Source organism: Schistocerca americana, chromosome 6 (genome assembly GCF_021461395.2).
Source record: "Schistocerca americana isolate TAMUIC-IGC-003095 chromosome 6, iqSchAmer2.1, whole genome shotgun sequence".
Taxonomy (NCBI): Eukaryota; Metazoa; Arthropoda; class Insecta; order Orthoptera; family Acrididae; genus Schistocerca; species Schistocerca americana.
The window spans coordinates 482074991-482093067 of NC_060124.1; the positions used below are offsets into that span (position 1 = coordinate 482074991).

General features: G+C 43.1%; 1 protein-coding gene across 1 annotated transcript; it reads left to right on the forward strand.

The window, feature by feature from the left end:
* Nucleotides 1–1963: 1963 nt before the first annotated feature.
* LOC124620220 (facilitated trehalose transporter Tret1-like) lies at nucleotides 1964–15357 on the forward strand. The gene is made up of 2 exons (XM_047146888.1): nucleotides 1964–2141; nucleotides 13931–15357. The coding sequence occupies exons 1-2, from the start codon at nucleotides 1964–1966 to the stop codon at nucleotides 15355–15357; spliced, it is 1605 nt and encodes a 534-aa protein (XP_047002844.1).
* The last annotated feature ends 2720 nt before the right edge of the window (nucleotides 15358–18077 follow it).

Here is an 18077-nt window from a genome sequence, read left to right on the forward strand (position 1 = left end):
AATTTGTTCGAAAGTTTCGTCTGATCTTCCTTAAGTACACCTTACCGTCGCTAATAATGTCAACGCTACGTTCCAGTCACGTAGCGTACTTACTCTGCGGGGTAACAGCGCGCACCACTCTGAACTGGGACGTGGCTCCGGCTCCAGTTTAACGTGACAATCCGTTCCCACTGCGACCAGGTCCACGGTTCACCTTGACCATTAATAGAACGTTTTCGTTCACTTATCTCAATGTTCTTAGGTCTGTGCAATACCACCTGGGGTACAGACTGCTCTGTTCTCCTGTGATTGTATCAAGCGTTGGTCCAGTCTCGTTTAGACTAAGGAAGACCTGTCTATTGGTCTGCGTCGCCTTCGACACTGCCGATACTAGACCCCATCCACCACTGTGGGGTCCGACTTGCGACTGGTGCCTTCCGGACTAGCCCCGTACTTAACCTTCTCGCAGAGGCAGGTATTTCGCCAGCAACAGCTGATATCCTATGCGCTCAGCATTCGCTGCACCCTAAAGTACCCTAATTATGGTCTCCTTTATCCAGATACGGAGATCACCCTGCCACAGCGACGGCCACGATTTGGGCTTACCACGTCTGTCAGCATTCAGTCGCTCTTTTCTGAGCTCCAGCAATTGTCTTTACCACCTCTGTTCTCTGCTCACGCACTTACCCCTCCATGGTGCGTCTCTCGGCCGCAACTCTGTCTTGATCTCTCAATCGATTCTGTCCCTCCGATGGCTCTTCGCCACCAGTTCTCCTGTCTCCAGTTCTTTTCAGGGTTCAGAAGTGATCCATACTCATGGCTCCATGGTTACTGGCCGCACTGGTTTTGCTTACACCTATGCGCAACGCACGGAACTTCGCTCCTTGCCAGATGGCTGTAGTGTTTTTACTGCAGAATTGGTAGCAATCTTGCGAGCCTGACCATATCCGCTCCTGCTCAGGACTATCCTTCACTATCGGTAATGACTCACTGAGCGGTTTGCACGCTATCTGCCAGTGCTTCCCTCGCCAACCGTTGGTCATCGCTATCCAGGACTCCCTTTCTCTCCTCGCTCAACGTTGATGCTCGGTGGTTTTCATTTGGACCCCAGGCCATGTTGGGATTCCTGGCAATGAACTTGCCGATCGACTGGCTAAATTAGCTACTACCAGGCCATCTCTCGCTTTTGGCATTCCAGAAATAGACCTTCGCTTGGTCTTACATAGTCAGGTTTTGGGACTTCGGAATGCAAAATGGACCACTTTCTTCACCGAACAAGCTCGGGGAAATTAAGGATTCTACAAATCCATGGTGGTCCTCCTTACGGGCTTCTCGTAAGGCCTCTGTCTTATGCCGGTCTACATCGGCCATACTTTTGAGACTCACGGTTATCTCCTCCGTCGTGAGGACTCCCCTTCTGTCGTTGACTGGCTCAAATCTTATTGGACTGCCCCAACGTAGCCACCCTACGACGGACTTTTATATTTCCAGAATCGCTACCTCTGGTGTTGGCTGATGCCTCAGTGGCGGATCTGGTTTTACGTTTTATTCGTGATGGGGGTTTTTATCGCTCCATTTAAGGTAGGGGATTCCACCTTATCGGTGAGTGGAGGGTATGGCAGGCTTTCATGCTCCAACACCCCAACTGGACTGGCTTCAACTGGGCTTGGTGGTTCACCCCGACCCTCTGCCTTCTCATTCCTTTCCTCATGGAGTCTCTTATGTCCTGAGCATCTCTCTTGTCTCCTGTGCTTCTTCCTTCATGCTCCTGTCATTAGTCACTTTCTTTCCCTAACCTCGTCTTCTGTCCCTTTCCTTACTTCCCTTTCAATAATTCATCATTTTATGGATGTTGTAGCTCCCTCCTTTAATGTGGGATTTTATCGGTTTTAATTAATCTCAGGTCGGAGGGATTGATGATCGTGTAGTTTGGTCCCTTCTCCAACCAACCTACCTTTTCGTTCACGTGTTTAAGGAGCTCGAGATGCCGGAAGGACATGAAGAGGAAACCCCCACAGGTGCGCCGACGGACAGCATCACTTTCTTCGGCGAACTCGAAGAGCTGTCGCAGGAGAGAAGCGGGCAGGAAGCGGAGGCGGGCACCACGACACCTGACAAGAATGCGACCAGCGTAGCGACGCAGCTGCTCGCGGCCTTCGTTGGTAAGAACAGCCTCCTCAGGATAGCAGTTCCAGTAATAATACGCAGTCAGTTCTATAGTTAATGAAAATAGTCAGAGAAAAGGTGGAAACTTAAATGAGGAAGAATGTTACCTCTCCGTTTTGTAAATGGATAAAGCTCTATTCGGTAGGTTCCATTCTCTAACATTTGGCTTGGAAGAGGGCGCCTTGGAGTGCTTGGGAAGTTGGCTGAAGGCTGGAAACACGTTCAGCTTGCGTACATCAGAAAGATGTCGTTACAACGTACCCTCCCTCAAATGCTCTCATCTACCTGTTACGCACTGAATCGTGAGTCTGTGGGAGAAGGTCTCGGACGAAAAAAGGCGGTGAAACTAGACACTGTCACAGTGCTCGTACCTATTACTTAGTCGAGAAGGGCTGCTGCTCTGCCGAGAGGAAACACTGAGGTGCCGCACTTCAAAATGCAGCTTTTTGAGTAAAGGCTTCTGACCGGTTCGAAACGGTGCGCTACGAATTCCTCTTGTGCCAACATCTTCATTCAATTCCACTAAAAACATACCTCAGTTATTCGTAAATCTGTTACAATCTTTGTACTCGCCTGCAGTTTTTGCTCTGGTTCCCTCTAGTACTTAAAAAGTTATTCCCCGATGTCTTAATGTGTCCTACACTCCTATCCCTTCTTGCCATTGTTCCCCATATGCTCCTGTCTTTCCCAGTTCTACAGAGAGCCTCTTTGTTGCTTATCACACCTGTCAACCTGATTTTAAACATCTGTAGCATCCCATCTAAAACATTCTCGCTTCTGGAAAAACGAACAGTCTTACAAGGTCTTAAAATTAGCTGTATTCGTGCCTTTCTCTCGTCAGATTAAGGCCGACGTTCGATACCAGCAGACTCCTCTTCGCCAGAAGTGCGCTTTGCTTGTGCTAATCTGCTTTTAGTATCGTTCTTGCTTCGTCATACGTTACTTTGCCTCAAAGGTAGCAGAATTACTTAACATCGCCTGTTACGTAGTCACCAATTCTAATAAGTTTATCGCTGCTGTCATTTCTACTACTCACTTCAGTCTTTCTTCCATTTACTCTCAGACTATATTCTGTTGACTGTTCATTCCATTCAACACATCAGGCAATTATCCCTTTTGCTGAGCGCATCATTGCTATCTTTGATCTTCAGCATTAATCACAGTGTTGTGCCTTATTTCGGTCACTGATGGTTCGATGTAAGGATTGAACAGTAAGGGCGAATGTGTACTTCCGTCGTACGCCCAGCACACAGATCGTAGTCTTCCATTCTTATGGGTCACTTTTTGTTCTTGTGCACGTTGTATTTGCCTTAGAGCTCACTCTTATTTTTCTCAGGATTTTAAAAACCATGACCATTTTACTTCGTTCAGCCTTTTTTCAGGTCGACAAATCCTACGATCGTGTCCAGATGTTTGTCTTGCGTTCATTATCAACCACAATGTAAAATGACTCTGGTGCCCTTCCTTTTGGAAAGCGTATTAGATTGTCATCTAGCAGTTCCTCAGTTCTCCATTCTTTTTTTTTTTTTTTTTTTTTTTTTCGGTATATTATTACTGTCAGCAAATTGGGTGAGACGTTAAGCCGGTTGTGTGATCTCGCATTTCTGTCCTGTGGGCAGACGATAGTAAAATCAGACGCATAAATTCCACACAGCAACTCGAATAGTTCCTTGGTTGCTACATCGCCCAAGGATTACAGTAAACCGAAGCAAGTTACCTATCCCTTCTGAAAATTTTCTAAAGCTCTTTCAAACTAGCACTCTAATACTGGATCCCTGTGTATTTTCTATAAATTTCAATTCGCTAAAATTTTGCCGGTAAGAGCAGAATCTGTTACTCATATTAGCTCAAGAGACGATTGTGGTGCTTTGAAACATTTATAAAATGTCAAGTTCGCTGTATTCTCAACGTAATTAACACAACCACCTTTAACTGTAGGAGAGTCACATTAGTCGAAATCGTATTAATGCCTGCTCAGCTGAGTGTTCATATTTCCATATGTAAGAGCAATTCGTCAATAAGTAGGTACATCATCGGCCGACACCATCATCAGAGTTTTCATTCTTCTTCTCCATTTCCATTATTGCATTACAATTCAGGTATTCAGGATGTCTTTTATGGCTTAGCAGAGCAGTCTTGGCATAAAGCATGTGGCCACCTTACGCATGAGGGTGGAAGACGTGGCTCGGGTGGTGAAGTTTGCACCTCTTAAGTTTTTCATTTTCCTGCCTCCGACGTTGCTGCTCAAAACGTAAGACAGCAGTTGATGTAGTTGTCTTTCATTTATCATCTTCTGTGCACGAATTACTTCTGTCAATATTTACTCTTTAGGTTCTTCTTGAATTTGTTCTTCTAGCGCTTCAGAGAACCACAGGGCCTTCTAACTGCTCACTTCACTACTCAAAATTTGTCGAGAAAGTATCTCATCCGCTGGACATGCCCAATCCTTCTGCGCTGGTGCCCAATAACAGTGGCTACTGTACTGTACTGTACTGTACTGTACTGTACAATACATCTTTGATCTCTCAAGAAAAGTAGTATTGTATGAAGAAATCCCATTTGATGATCATTATGTATCTAAGTTTCTATTGGTTGAAGCTCTGAAATACACAGCTACACAGTGCCCAGGATTCGCAACCATAGAACAGCGTAGAAACAACTACTGCTCGGTACACGATTAGCCTGGTGCAGAGAGGAAGACCTGATGTAGGAGACTTCCAAATGCAACATGAGCGCCACGCAATCTGTTCTCCACGTCCCGTTCCAATGAGCGATTAGTTGATGATATACGTCCTAAAGGAAGTGATCTACCTGTTCCAAACGTGTAGATATTGGAAGTAGGAAAGGCAGTAGAGGAGATGGCTGTGCTATACTTTTGGTTGTTGCTAAAGTCAAACCATTCGTATGGAGTACCAGAACAATTAACTGTTGTAGCTCTGTGGGTGTGTGCTGGACAAACGTGCTCAGCATACTGTAGTTTAGCCACTGAGTGAGAATATTATATAGAGGGAAGCCTGGCAATTTTCCTAGCTATTCTCCTGTAAATAGGTAAAAGCAGGCTTGAAAGGCCAGTTTTAGCCATATTCCTGTTGGACAATCGTAGTAAGAGTGCAAATAACGCTGTCGATAGCTCAACTAGTGTCATAGTAAGTTACAGCTGAAACACGATTAGCAAACAGCTACGTAGTATGGAGAGCGTCATATTTTATTCCGTGCGACACACCCACAAGTGGGTTTCACAACGCTCTTAATCGCTTTCGATCAACCAATGGTCGACAGACTAAGAGAGGGCGGGACTATGTGTAACGTTCCTGTTGCGCTCTAAATATAAAGCAATTCTGTTAGCAACGGGAGAAGGTTGTCACAGATTGCGGCCTTCTAGTTTCGTCTGACCTCTGCCTGGTCAAACAAGATGTGAAATGGTCTTGTGACAGTCGTAAAAAATACTTAGTTCATCTTTCATGGTTACTACACTGAACACGTTCACCTGCAAACTGGGACGAAAAGAATATGAAAACAAATTAGAAATTATATACACACTGAAAATATCAGGAAACAGAGGATTAATTAAAACACAACTTTTTGAGCTCACACGTAAAATCATACTACTTTCTTTTTCAAATATTGGTCTTCCTCTCTAATATGAACAATCCGTCTTCATGGTTTCATGTTTTTATTGTGGAAGTTTCGAGAACCACACTAAAAACAATAAATTTGGGAAAGCATTCCTGTTGTGAATCGGCAGATGCGATATTTAAGAATGATGGTCACAACACTTCATGACCATTTAGATAGTACGGTCGAACTATAGGATTGGTACATAAGTTCGTAATCTTTTCTCATAAGGTACCGTACATAAACAGATATAAAAGACTTTAGTCATCAGTACTTAAGTCTGTCAAGGCAGGGATGACTTTTGCTTCCGCAGCTGTAGAAATGACGTGTTCTTGAGGCGAAGAACTCGTTGAGCCATGTTCGGAGCATATTGAAGGTTATTAGACATATAGGAAAAGTTGCAAATCTTAGGGCGTAAAATCAGGTGGAAAAAATTGCATACCCAACTCAAGTCTACTGTTTTGACAGTTCAGTATAAATGGGGGTGTGCGTTACCGTGGATTAGCATGACTTCATGTAGTCCATCTGGTTGGATTGCGTCTGCAAGACGTCGAAATTGGCAACAAATGTCAGCAGTATTGCTTACTTCTCAGGTAAGCAGTTGGTAGTACGTGACACCACCAGATGCGTAACGTTAACCATTGTGGGTGCATTCCGGTCTTTGTACGGGGAACCCCTGCTTTGTTTAGGCTCAACAATTTCTTCCTTTTCCTTACATTGGCATAAAGACGCGATTTCTCATCATCGGTATCTAGAGGATAGAAATGGTGTCGCTCGCGAGCCAATTGACGACGATCAAACAGATGCACATATGGTCATCTGATTTTTGTGATCCTGCCTTACAGCAGGGATGCTAAACGCTTTTAGGCGTGAAATCTACAAGCAATGTAGTACATTTAGACATCTACTGACTTGGAAATTCATGGTTTTAGCACTAAACAGCACTGTAGCCAAAATCAACCATTTTAGTTACACAAAATAATAAAAAGTAGTTCTCTGCATCAAAAGTTGTGGGCCTACTATTCAATTTTCAAGACACTACACATAAAAATTAAAATGTTCATCTTCATAAATGTTGGCGCAAGCGTTAAAGGCGGTGAAATGGAAATGGAGACAAGATGGAGACAGTTTTACTGCATACAAATACCGAGCGAAACACTATTTCAAGAAAACGGTATTTTTACAAAGATACCTAATTTAGATTTCTGGGAAAGGTTTTGACAGGAGGCTCGTAAATAGATTCCGATCGACCTATCGATCGTGATCGGCGGTCTGAGCACCCCTGACTTAAAGCATGGGGTGCCCATATGCCAGAGTTTTGTACCTCCCTCTTTGCAGGCCAATGTCCCACGATGGTGGAATGACGACAAATCATATTCGACAATTATAGAGTATACTTCCTTGGATCATTGTCGATTAATGAGTTTAAACGGTCTTACCTATCCCCAAGGTTCTTCGTGAGCGTGGAGTCACTGTCAAAGCGACCCTGCTTAAAACGAGAAATAAACTTCGTTGCCGAACTCTGTCGAATGGTATTAAGCCTACATGTAGGAGAAAATCTTGTTTGCTGCCTCTGCTTCTTTCACACCTCTACTGTATACAAAGAAAAGAATACCTGAAATGTTCCGGTTTCTCGACTTCGCACTTCTGTCGTCCACTTCACCAATTAAATTGCTATTTGTAAACTCAAATAGCAACAGTGAACCACAAATAAGGGCTATCGGTAAACAAGCCCAAAGCAACAGGACAGCCAACATTAAAACAAAAACGTTAAGAGCTTATGCACCAACCTAATATATACAGGGTGTTTCAAAAATGACCGGTATATTTGAAAAGGTAATAAAAACTAAACGAGCAGCGATAGAAATACACCGTTTGTTGCAATATGCTTGGGACAACAGTACATTTTCAGGCAGACAAACTTTCGAAATTACAGTAGTTACAATTGTCAACAACAGATGAGCTGCGGTCTGGGAAACTCTATAGTACGATATTTTCCACATATCCACCATGCGTAGCAATAATATGGCGTAGTCTCTGAATGAAATTACTCGAAACCTTTGACAACGTGTCTGGCGGAATGGCTTCACATGCAGATGAGATGTACTGCTTCAGCTGTTCAATTGTTTCTGGATTCTGGCGGTACACCTGGTCTTTCAAGTGTCCCCACAGAAAGAAGTCACAGAGGTTCATGTCTGGCGAATAGGGAGGCCAATCCACGCCGCCTCCTGTATGTTTCGGATAGCCCAAGCAATCACACGATCATCGAAATATTCATTCAGGAAATTAAAGACGTCGGCCGTGCGATGTGGCCGGGCACCATCTTGCATAAACCACGAGGTGTTCGCAGTGTCGTCTAAGGCAGTTTGTACCGCCACAAATTCACGAAGAATGTCCAGATAGCGTGATGCAGTAATCGTTTCGGATCTGAAAAATGGGCCAATGATTCCTTTGGAAGAAATGGCGGCCCAGACCAGTACATTTTGAGGATGCAGGGACGATGGGACTGCAACATGGGGCTTTTCGGTTCCCCATATGCGCCAGTTCTGTTTATTGACGAAGCCGTCCAGGTAAAAATAAGCTTCGTCAGTAAACCAAATGCTGCCCACCTGCATATCGCCGTCATCAATCCTGTGCACTATATCGTTAGCGAATGTGTCTCGTGCAGCAACGGTAGCGGCGCTGAGGGGTTGCCGCGTTTGAATTTTGTATGGATAGAGGTGTAAACTCTGGCGCATGAGACGATACGTGGACGTTGGCGTCATTTCGACCGCAGCTGCAACACGGCGAACGGAAACCTGAGGCCGCTGTTGGATCACCTGCTGCACTAGCTGCGCGTTGCCCACTGTGGTTGCCGTATGCGGTCGTCCTACCTTTCCAGCACGTTCATCAGTCACGTTCCCAGTCCGTTGAAATTTTTCAAACAGATCCTTTATTGTATAGCTTTTCGGTCCTTTGGTTAAATTAAACCTCCGTTGAAAACTTCGTCTTGTTGCAACAACACTGTGTTCTAGGCGGTGGAATTCAAACACCAGAAAAATCCTCTGTTCTAAGGAATAAACCATGTTGTCCACAGCACACTTGCACGTTGTGAACAGCAGAAAGACGACGTACAGAATGGCGCACCCACAGACTGCGTTGTCTTCTATATCTTTCACATCACTTGCAGCGCCATCTGTTGTTGAAAATTAACTACTGTAATTTGGAAAGTTTGTCCGCCTGAAAATGTACTGTTGTCCCAAGCATATTGCAACAAACGGTGTATTTCTATCGCTGCTCGTTTAGTTTTTATTGCCGTTTCAAATATACCGGTCATTTTTGAAACACCCTGTATATTTGTGTAAGGGAATGTTTACTCAAGATCTGATTACAGTAAAATAACTTCGTGAAAGTTTTCATGTAACGTTCAGTGTGTACTGCTGCAATATAGCCATTCTTTTGTAATATACATTTTCTGATGTGCTTAAAACGTAGGGTCATTTTAAAATCTTTTTAAGCATAAGCGCTAATGCTTGCCGGATATATAACTGAACTGTATCATTCAACGATGACTGTAACCCGTGACTTAGGCGCCTGTACACCACATGCACATAATTTCTTGCAAGCGAGTGTACGCTGGTGTTCATGGAATGTTTCGCGAGCATGAGCATACCACGCCTAGACTAAGAAGCAAATACAGCACCCCTTACCGTATGTGTTCTCTAAGTTCACACATTTTCGCATCTACTGATCGCACTTCAATTCTACAAAGGGCAGTCAGAAACATCTGCAGACGCTCATGGGTGAGAGAGGTATTTGCCTCAGTCGGGATATTGATATGTCATAGAATACTGCAAAAAAGCACAACAGAAGATAACTTCAAGCAATACTTAACGTACTATAAGGAAGTTTGTGTCTGTAGATTTGCCATTGCAGAACAGGAAGTAGACATTTCGATCTCCACAATTCCTTTTTTATTTCGCACGGTTTAACGAGTGTCGTCTTAATCTGTGCAGGTATTGACACCCCTGTCTTCATTCTTTATTTTTGTATACCACGTCAATGTAGAAAATTTGAGTCCTGAACAGCATAACCAGAGCACAAAAATGTCTTGTATGTAAATCGCATGCATTTCATCAGTGCCACAAGTTGACACCGAAGTCTTGTCATTTCATATGCACGGCATAAAAGTGAAATGGCTTCTAATGGATTTGTTGAATGTTTTATTTCTGCCAATCTCACAAGGAATAAAGGCCTTTTCCATTCTGCATGATCTACCACGTTAGAATTTAGTCCTTCGTTGTAGATTGTTACATCATGGGTTTCTTAAACCGGCTATTCGCATCTAATTGGTTCAAATGGCTCTGAGCACTATGTAACTTAACATATATGGTCATCAGTCCCCTAGAACTTAAAACGGACGTCACACAACACCCAGTCATCACGAGGCAGAGAAAATCCCTGACCCCGCCGGGAATCGAACCCGGGAACCCGGGCGCGGGAAGCGAGAACGCTACCGCACGACCACGAGCTGCGGACAATGCATCTAATTAATGATGATGTTCTAATAATAGGTACTTTGCGATATGTAAATTTTCCTCAAAGCCAATCGTTTTTTTTTTTCGTTTTGTGGCGTAACTGTGATTCTCGCGGTGAACCAGAACTCCACCGGCAAAGTTCACGGGCGGTAATGTGGATCAAAGTATAGAACATGAACTGGAAAGCACTCCTTCGGTGGTAGATGAGGCCCACATTAGCGAAAAGGAAAGTGCTCATAGCTCCTGAAGTATTAGCGGCCCATATTTACCAGATATTTCCACGTTAACGTCCATACTACCACCTCTGACAGTTCGCCTATGAAGTTCTGGTTCACCTCGTATGTATAATAGCACTTCCCTGTATAAGGTTGCGTTTATCACAAAACCTTCATCATTCAAACTATTACCATCATAGTTGAAAGACCCATTGTGTTAAATTCCATTGTTTTCAATATTAAATGTATGGAATCACAAACCGATTAATTAAGTCAACAATACCAGCATGCTACAGGAAATAATTCGCAGTCTTCCCTACAGTATTCTCTAAATATCTTCATGAGAAATGTTTCTATTTTTATGTAGTATACGAATAGCTGATGTTGTGCAGCATGTCCAAAATGTTTCGTAAAACATTATACACACAGTATTGTAACAAAGTATCTTGGTGAAACGAAAAGCTGCCGGAAATAAGTACTATAAGGAGTACACGACTATGATGCAGATTTTACCTAAAATTGGTACGTTTAATAATGAAAAACTGTTGGTCTCATCGACAATGTCTCCAACCTTAATTTAATAGTTCGTGCACATTGTTCCACAAAATTTCGGGTGAACTGCCAGATGTTTGCAACTTCCTGCCACAGTACTTCGGCGCAGTCTTGCGCCGATCTTCAGGTATCACCTGAAGATGGCCAGAAGACCCTGCGCCAAAATATTGTGGCAGGAGGTTGCAAACATCCGACAGTTCGCCCGAAATTTTGTGGAACAATATGTACGCTGGGAAAGTTTTGTATCTCACAGTTCGTGCACACTTACCTCCTTGCACATAGAGCATTTATCGTTACATAAACTTAGACATGTGCGTTTAATATATCATGGAGCAGGAAGTAGTGCCTTGGAAAGTGAAGCACTGTACTTAGAAAAGATGGAAATACTCATTCTTAATTAAGGAAATCTATCGTTGATAGAAATATACGAGAAAATGGTTTCTTAAAGCCACTGATACTAAGAATCTCGGTACAGAAATTAGCATGGTAGAATTCGATGGGATGTTGTTGGGCATGGAGAGGAGTTTGATAAAATAAGCTAGGTCGGTTGTCGATGAGTGACGTCGCGAAGAATACAGTGTGAAGGTTACCAGTAGAGTAATAAAATCACGTGTATCGTAGTGTTAGAAAAGCGATACGGCTAAATGGTTTTCAACAGAGTTCTGTTTCGGAAATGAGTCGCTGTAATCATGGTGTATTGAAAAGTTGCCTAGCGATTACGCCATTGCTCTTAGATACAAACATACAAGAAAGTATATTGATTCCTAGCTATTTTATCCTAACATCAAAGTTAAGTTCAGAATCGTGTAAAATAAATAGAATTCAGATCTGTCCAACGCCGGGAAAGAGGATGCTTGACTTCGATAATCCATTGACAAATACACATGGTCCATGTAATGGTGTTTGCATCGCAAGCTGCAGTATTGAAATGGTTCGCCTAACTAGTAATCCTTAAGGCAATCGTAAAAACTTTGGTTAATTAAAGCAATACTTAAGTAGTCTACTGGGTGCAGAATATCATGCGAAGAACGGGTTAGTAATTAAAATCTTTAGGGTGTTCCAAAAGCAGTGGACTCTAGAGTTCTGCTTTCAGTGAGAGATGATCTTGCCAACTAACTTACCCAGGCACTTTTCAGGAGGTGTTCTCACTTCTGTCAGTAGACAAGTCTATCCTTCGCACATCAAACGCAAAGTTAGAAAGTAGTGCGCACTCTTGTACGAAGTAAAAGATACCATATTTTGGGATAACTCTTCCCATTCTAAAAGGATATTTTTGGCTCCGAAACGGGCGGTTCGGGTGATAAGTGGTGTAAGTTCGAAAACCTCTTGTCGACCCCTCTTCCCTACTCTGGGTATTTTGACATCGTCCTCTCAATGTATATATTCTTTATTATAGTTTCTTGTTAACAATATTAGGTTATTACCAAGAATAAGCAACTTTCAGTTAATACTCGGCAGAAATTAAACCTGCATTTGGATCGGACTTCCTTAACTGTTGTGCAGAAAGGTGTGCAGTATACTGCTGTATCCATTTTCAATGATCTACCACAAGCATTCAAAAAATCTTAGCAGTAATCCACGCGTTTTCAAATCGAAACTGAAGTTTTATCGTGGGTCATTCCTGTTCTGTTGAGGGGTTCCTTGAAAAATTAAGCTGATTCTTATGTTATATTGTAAACTGCGTTTACTGAAACTTATGGCTTGACTTTTTTTTTTGGTTTCATAAACATTTCATTTTTATCTGTTAGTTTTATGCTGTAATGTCATGTACTGAAACGTTCCATAACCTTGGAGATTTGTTCCTGAATTTGGTACTACGGAACTTTCCGAATAAAAGTAAATGAATAGAAACTGACATAAACTGTGACTAAGCCATTACTCACAACGTAGTTGTCAGGTGCTAATTCCGTTGATTCTTTACTGCTGGAAATTTGAACATAAGCAATTATGCCTCGCCCTGGGCTATTTGGAAAGTAATGTCAGATTGGTCACGAAACTGAAACCTCAGTGAAAATCGAAACTTTATTTGCAGCAGTTAGATGCAACTTCCAGCTACTTCACTACATAGTCACCGCTCCGACTTGACATTCATCATAGCGTTCTACCAACTTTCCAATATCCTCATCATAGAAGTAAGCCGCCTGTGCTTTCCGCCGTTTGGTCACTCTAGTCTGCAGTTAGTTTTTTGTGCTAAAATGTTCATGCAGTTCATGTGAGCAGCATCTCAAGGAACCAAGTCTGCGCTGGTCGGTGATTTATTACACTTCAAATCGAGAACGCTACCGCTGTAGTGTGCGGCCGAGAACTGTAACGAACAAATGTACAATAAGTGCGTTACAGGTGAAACCTCAAAGTGGACACCCACACTTAGTGGGAGACACTTGTTACAGGCATCTTTGTGCTCACTGAGTGCTCAGAATGCGAAGAGCGATGTGACGGTATACTAGACACTGCCTGACACATAGATACAAAGTTTGATCATATTTTCACGGGCATTTAGATTTCGAGACCTATCAGATCTTATTTTCTGAATAACCCTCATGTGTTTGCTAGTAACACGAGGTATGCGGAAACTTGAGTGAAGAAACTGGGGTAGTGGCACTCCACAATAAAAGTTGTGGTGAAATGTCGTGAGTAGGGGGACAGATGACCTCAGAAGTCCCATAGTGCTCAGAGCCATTTTGTCCTAATGACTGGATACCTAATTTGCAAGAGCATTACTGGCTAGTCCGTAAGGAAGTTCAAAAACGGTACACACCTTCAGACTGGAAGTCCCTATGGCTTAATACTTAAATTTACAAGCGACTAGGAAATTTAGTACACTAATGACAGTTAAAAGGGAATTTATAACCGATTTGCTTCTAAATAAACTGCTTATTTCCACAGCTCACCTGATTTCGCTGAATTGTGGATACGCAGTTGGCTGGGCAGCTGTGGCCATCCCAGTGCTGAAGTCCAACGGCACAGAGTATAGCCCACCAGCCTTGGACAGGCCACTGACCACGCAAGAGTGCTCGTGGGTGGTGAGTGCGTCGCTCATTTCTTCGGCGGTGGGTCCCATGCTGAGCAGCCAGGTGAGCCGTTGCTGGGGCTTCAAGCCGGCTGGCTACCTGGTGGGCGTCACTGCGACCCTGGGAGGTGTGGCCATCCTGCTGGCACGAGGGTTGACAGCCCTGCTGGCTGGTCGTGTGGTGGTCGGCATGGCGATGGGGGCTGTCCCAGTGGTGGCAAACGCCTACATGGCCGACGCAGCCCAGCAGCACGTGCGCGGAGCTCTAGGCACCTTCTTCGCACTCCTCTTCAACGCTGGCATCCTGCTCGCCTACATCGTGGGCGCCGTAGCCACGTACCTGGAAGTGTGTGCAGTTGCTGTCGGCTTGCCAGTCCTCTACACAGTCTGCTTCTTCTTCCTGCCAGAGTCGCCACGGTATCTCCTGTCGAGCGGTAAAGTTGAGGAGGCGGAGAAGTCGCTGCGCTGGTTCCGCCCTGTCGGCCACGACGTCGCGGGCGAACTAAAACTGATGAGATACGAGGTCGAGTCGAAGTCGACTGAGGGAGGCATGTCTGTGGCCGAATTCTTCAGGGACCGTGCGTCTCGCCTCGGGTTTATTGCGTTCCTTGTCCTCATCCTGAACCAGAATCTAGATGGCACTGGGGTGATACTGAACTACGTGGTGGAGATGTTCTCTGCAGCAGACGCCACTGTGTCTGCCCAGTGGGCGGCAGTGGTGGTGGCTGCAGTACAGCTCCTGGCGACCTTCCTGTCTTCAGTGCTTGTGGATCGCGTCGGACGGCGACCACTGCTCATGGCTTCTAATGCGGGCATGGCCACATGCCTGACGGCCGTTGGTCTGTACTTCTTCGCCTTGGGCAGCGGTTACGACGTCTCCTCGCTGTGGTGGATCCCTATCACCTCATTATCCTTATCCTTGGTCCTGAACGCCTGTGGTATAGGATCGTTGCTCTTCGTCATCGCCACTGAACTGTTCTCCTCGGATGCTCAGGCTGTAGCTTTCTCCATAGGTTTCACTGCTGCTGTAGTGGTCAATGCAACAGTTTTGAAATTCTACGTCGTGCTCCTCGATTGGATAGACATATATGGCTGCTATTGGCTGTTCGCCGTTACCTGCCTTGTCAGCAATGTTTACATATTCTTCTTCTTGCCGGAGACAAAGAACCGTCCAATAACGGATATTGTTGCTGAGCTAAATGGAGAGAAAAAGGAAAAGTTGCCGTACTCTAGCCTTTCCGATTCCGAGGATGGCAGAACTGAGTCTGTCAATACTCCGAAAGGTGGACATTGTGCAGCATAGACGTAAAATGAGTCCTTGTCTATTCTTCTTCAGCATAAAGTATGTGTAACAATTTTAAGTTGGAAAAGGTTTTTAGTATCACAGAATTTTCTGAATTGAGTTAATTCTTTCGTATCACACACACACACACACACATCTGGAAACTAAATATGGTCAGTGTAAAAAAAGTTAATATTGTAAAACCGTTGAGAGAGCTGAAGAAAAGGGGTTTCTCTGATCTGTTACCAGTAGTACCACACTTGATAGTTAAATTTCAGCGCATGGTTACCCCCTAGTGTACCACACGTTATGGGTCAATGAGAAGAAATGGGCTATGTTTTAGTCCGTAGGATCGCTACTCCGCATTTTATATGGTAATCTTAATACCTTGTTTAAAGCAGTGCAAAATGACACTCGCAGTAGTGTCATCTGTAAAGTTTTAGTGCTTCCATCAAACCTGAGAAAAACTAGTCGCATCCACCGTGAGATACTGGCACTAAACATTTTTTAGTGTTGAGCGTAGACTGAAATTGAATATGGATTTTAGTAAATGGATTTGTTACTTGTATTTGTCAGCAATAAACATTTTTAAACGCATATTATGAACTTGTAAATTTTTTTACATTCACAGGAAGGAGAATAAAGCGAACATGTAATACACAAAGAGCGAATGATAGTATTCCCTTTCGTATTCATCTACTGTGAAGTTACTCTTATACTAGTTTCACTTCATAATATCCTTTATTTATAGACCCCGTCCAAAAGCACATTGTAACAAGTACCGTTTTTTTTGAGAGTGATAATCAGAACAAGTAACCCAGGAACAGCCATTGATTGGACGCGAAATTCTCTAAAGTAGTCTGGCTCCAAAGAAAAGTAAAGTAACTTTCAGAAGGGTCTAATCAGCATTGTAGCGCAGTAGACATACGTGTGACAACGGAGAACAGCAGCGGCTGTGCGACGGAGGGCTCCGTAGACAACGATCTAAATACACCATGAGCGCGAAACAGGTAAGCGAAAGTAGCTGCTCATGTCACAGCGAACGGAGAGGATCGTAGAGAACTGTCCTTAAAGATAGCGTCGGAACCCTCCTAACGAATACTGTCGTGTTACGCAAAATGATTTTGAACTATAAGGAAATTATACGGCTTAAATTGTCATCCATTTAATCAATGACAGCAGATTAATCAGGAAACGTATTGAAAATATTACGGTGTCATAGCTTCCATATCTGCAGGTTACAGAAACAATTATTTTATTCCTTCTGATCAGTATGTACACAAAAATTTTCTAACGACTGCCTCTGACGACGTGAAACCCTACATTCACCTCAAATACCTAAACCAGTCAACGAAACTCGAACCAAATAACGATGATCGTGATGGTACATCTACATGCTTGTTCAACAATCCACGAAGTGCCTGGCAGAGGGCTTTCCGAACCACCTTTAAGTTACTTCCCTACTCTTAGACTCGCGAACAACGCGCGGGAAAACGAACACTTAAATATTCACGTGCGAACTCAGATCTCTCTTGTTTCATTATGACGATCATTTCTCCCTGTGTAGCTGGGTCCCAGCAGAATATTATCTTACTCAGAGGAGAAAGACGATGACAGAAATTAAGGTCCTGCCGCAGTAAAGAACGCGTTTGACTGCTACTCCTCCTCCATTCCACAATAATACAAAACTAGCTACCCTTCTTTGAATTTCTTAGATTCCTCAGTCAATCGTATCTGATGCGGATCCCAGACCTAACTGCAGTACTCCAGAAGAGGGCGAACAAGTGTAGTGTAAGCAGTCACTTCAACTTGTTAGACAGTAAAGTAACAAATTGTCTGTGTTCTGCCAATACATCGCAGTCCTTGGTTTGCTTTCCAAGCAAGATTATCTGATAGTTCCAATTTAAGATCTTCGGTGATTTATCGCACACATGAAATTCAGCGGCTTGTTTTTAGTGATTATACGGATGCCGCCACATTTTTCATGATTTTGAGTCAATTGCCAGGCATTTGAGAATTGCAGGTACTCATGTAAAAGTACCATCGAGATCATTTGTCTTAATAGGTCATTCGAGTATTCAAATACATAGCATAAAGAAATTTCATACCTATGATAATCGTTAGACATATCATGCGTATTTTCAAAGATTGTGTGTATTTTCAAAGATTGTAATAACACTCAATCAGTAAAAACAATGAAAGCTATGATCTAATTTTTGTATGTAATAAACTGTCTTTAATTTTAGTATAAAAATGAAACTGTGAATTAAGAGCAACTAAGATGCCGTGGTCTGCTTACAGAAGAATTATTTGGAAAAATTAAGGAAATGGATAGTGTCACGAAGAGGTTGACATGAATGTTAAAACAGTGAAATAAGGGTAAAAGACTGGAGTCCAATAAAAGGTGATGCTAAGGGACTTAAATTAGCTAATCACAATCATGTCGAAGAGTTTAGCTTGTTGAACAGTAAAGTAACAAATGGTCGATGTGAAAGATACAAAAATGCTGAGAGAAACTTTTTCGATTAAAAGAAACTTAGTATCGAATACAAACTTCTTAGTTCTCCACTTAGGATAATTTGTTAGAAGGGTAGGCTTACACGGAAGGGAAACACGATAAGCAGGTAAGACAGGTTTTAAAGTGAGGTGAATAAATCGGATAACTGAGAATGCACTGAAGCAAACTGGGTAAATAGTTGAACTACTTCACTAAAATGAGAAAGCTGTTGGCAGAACATATT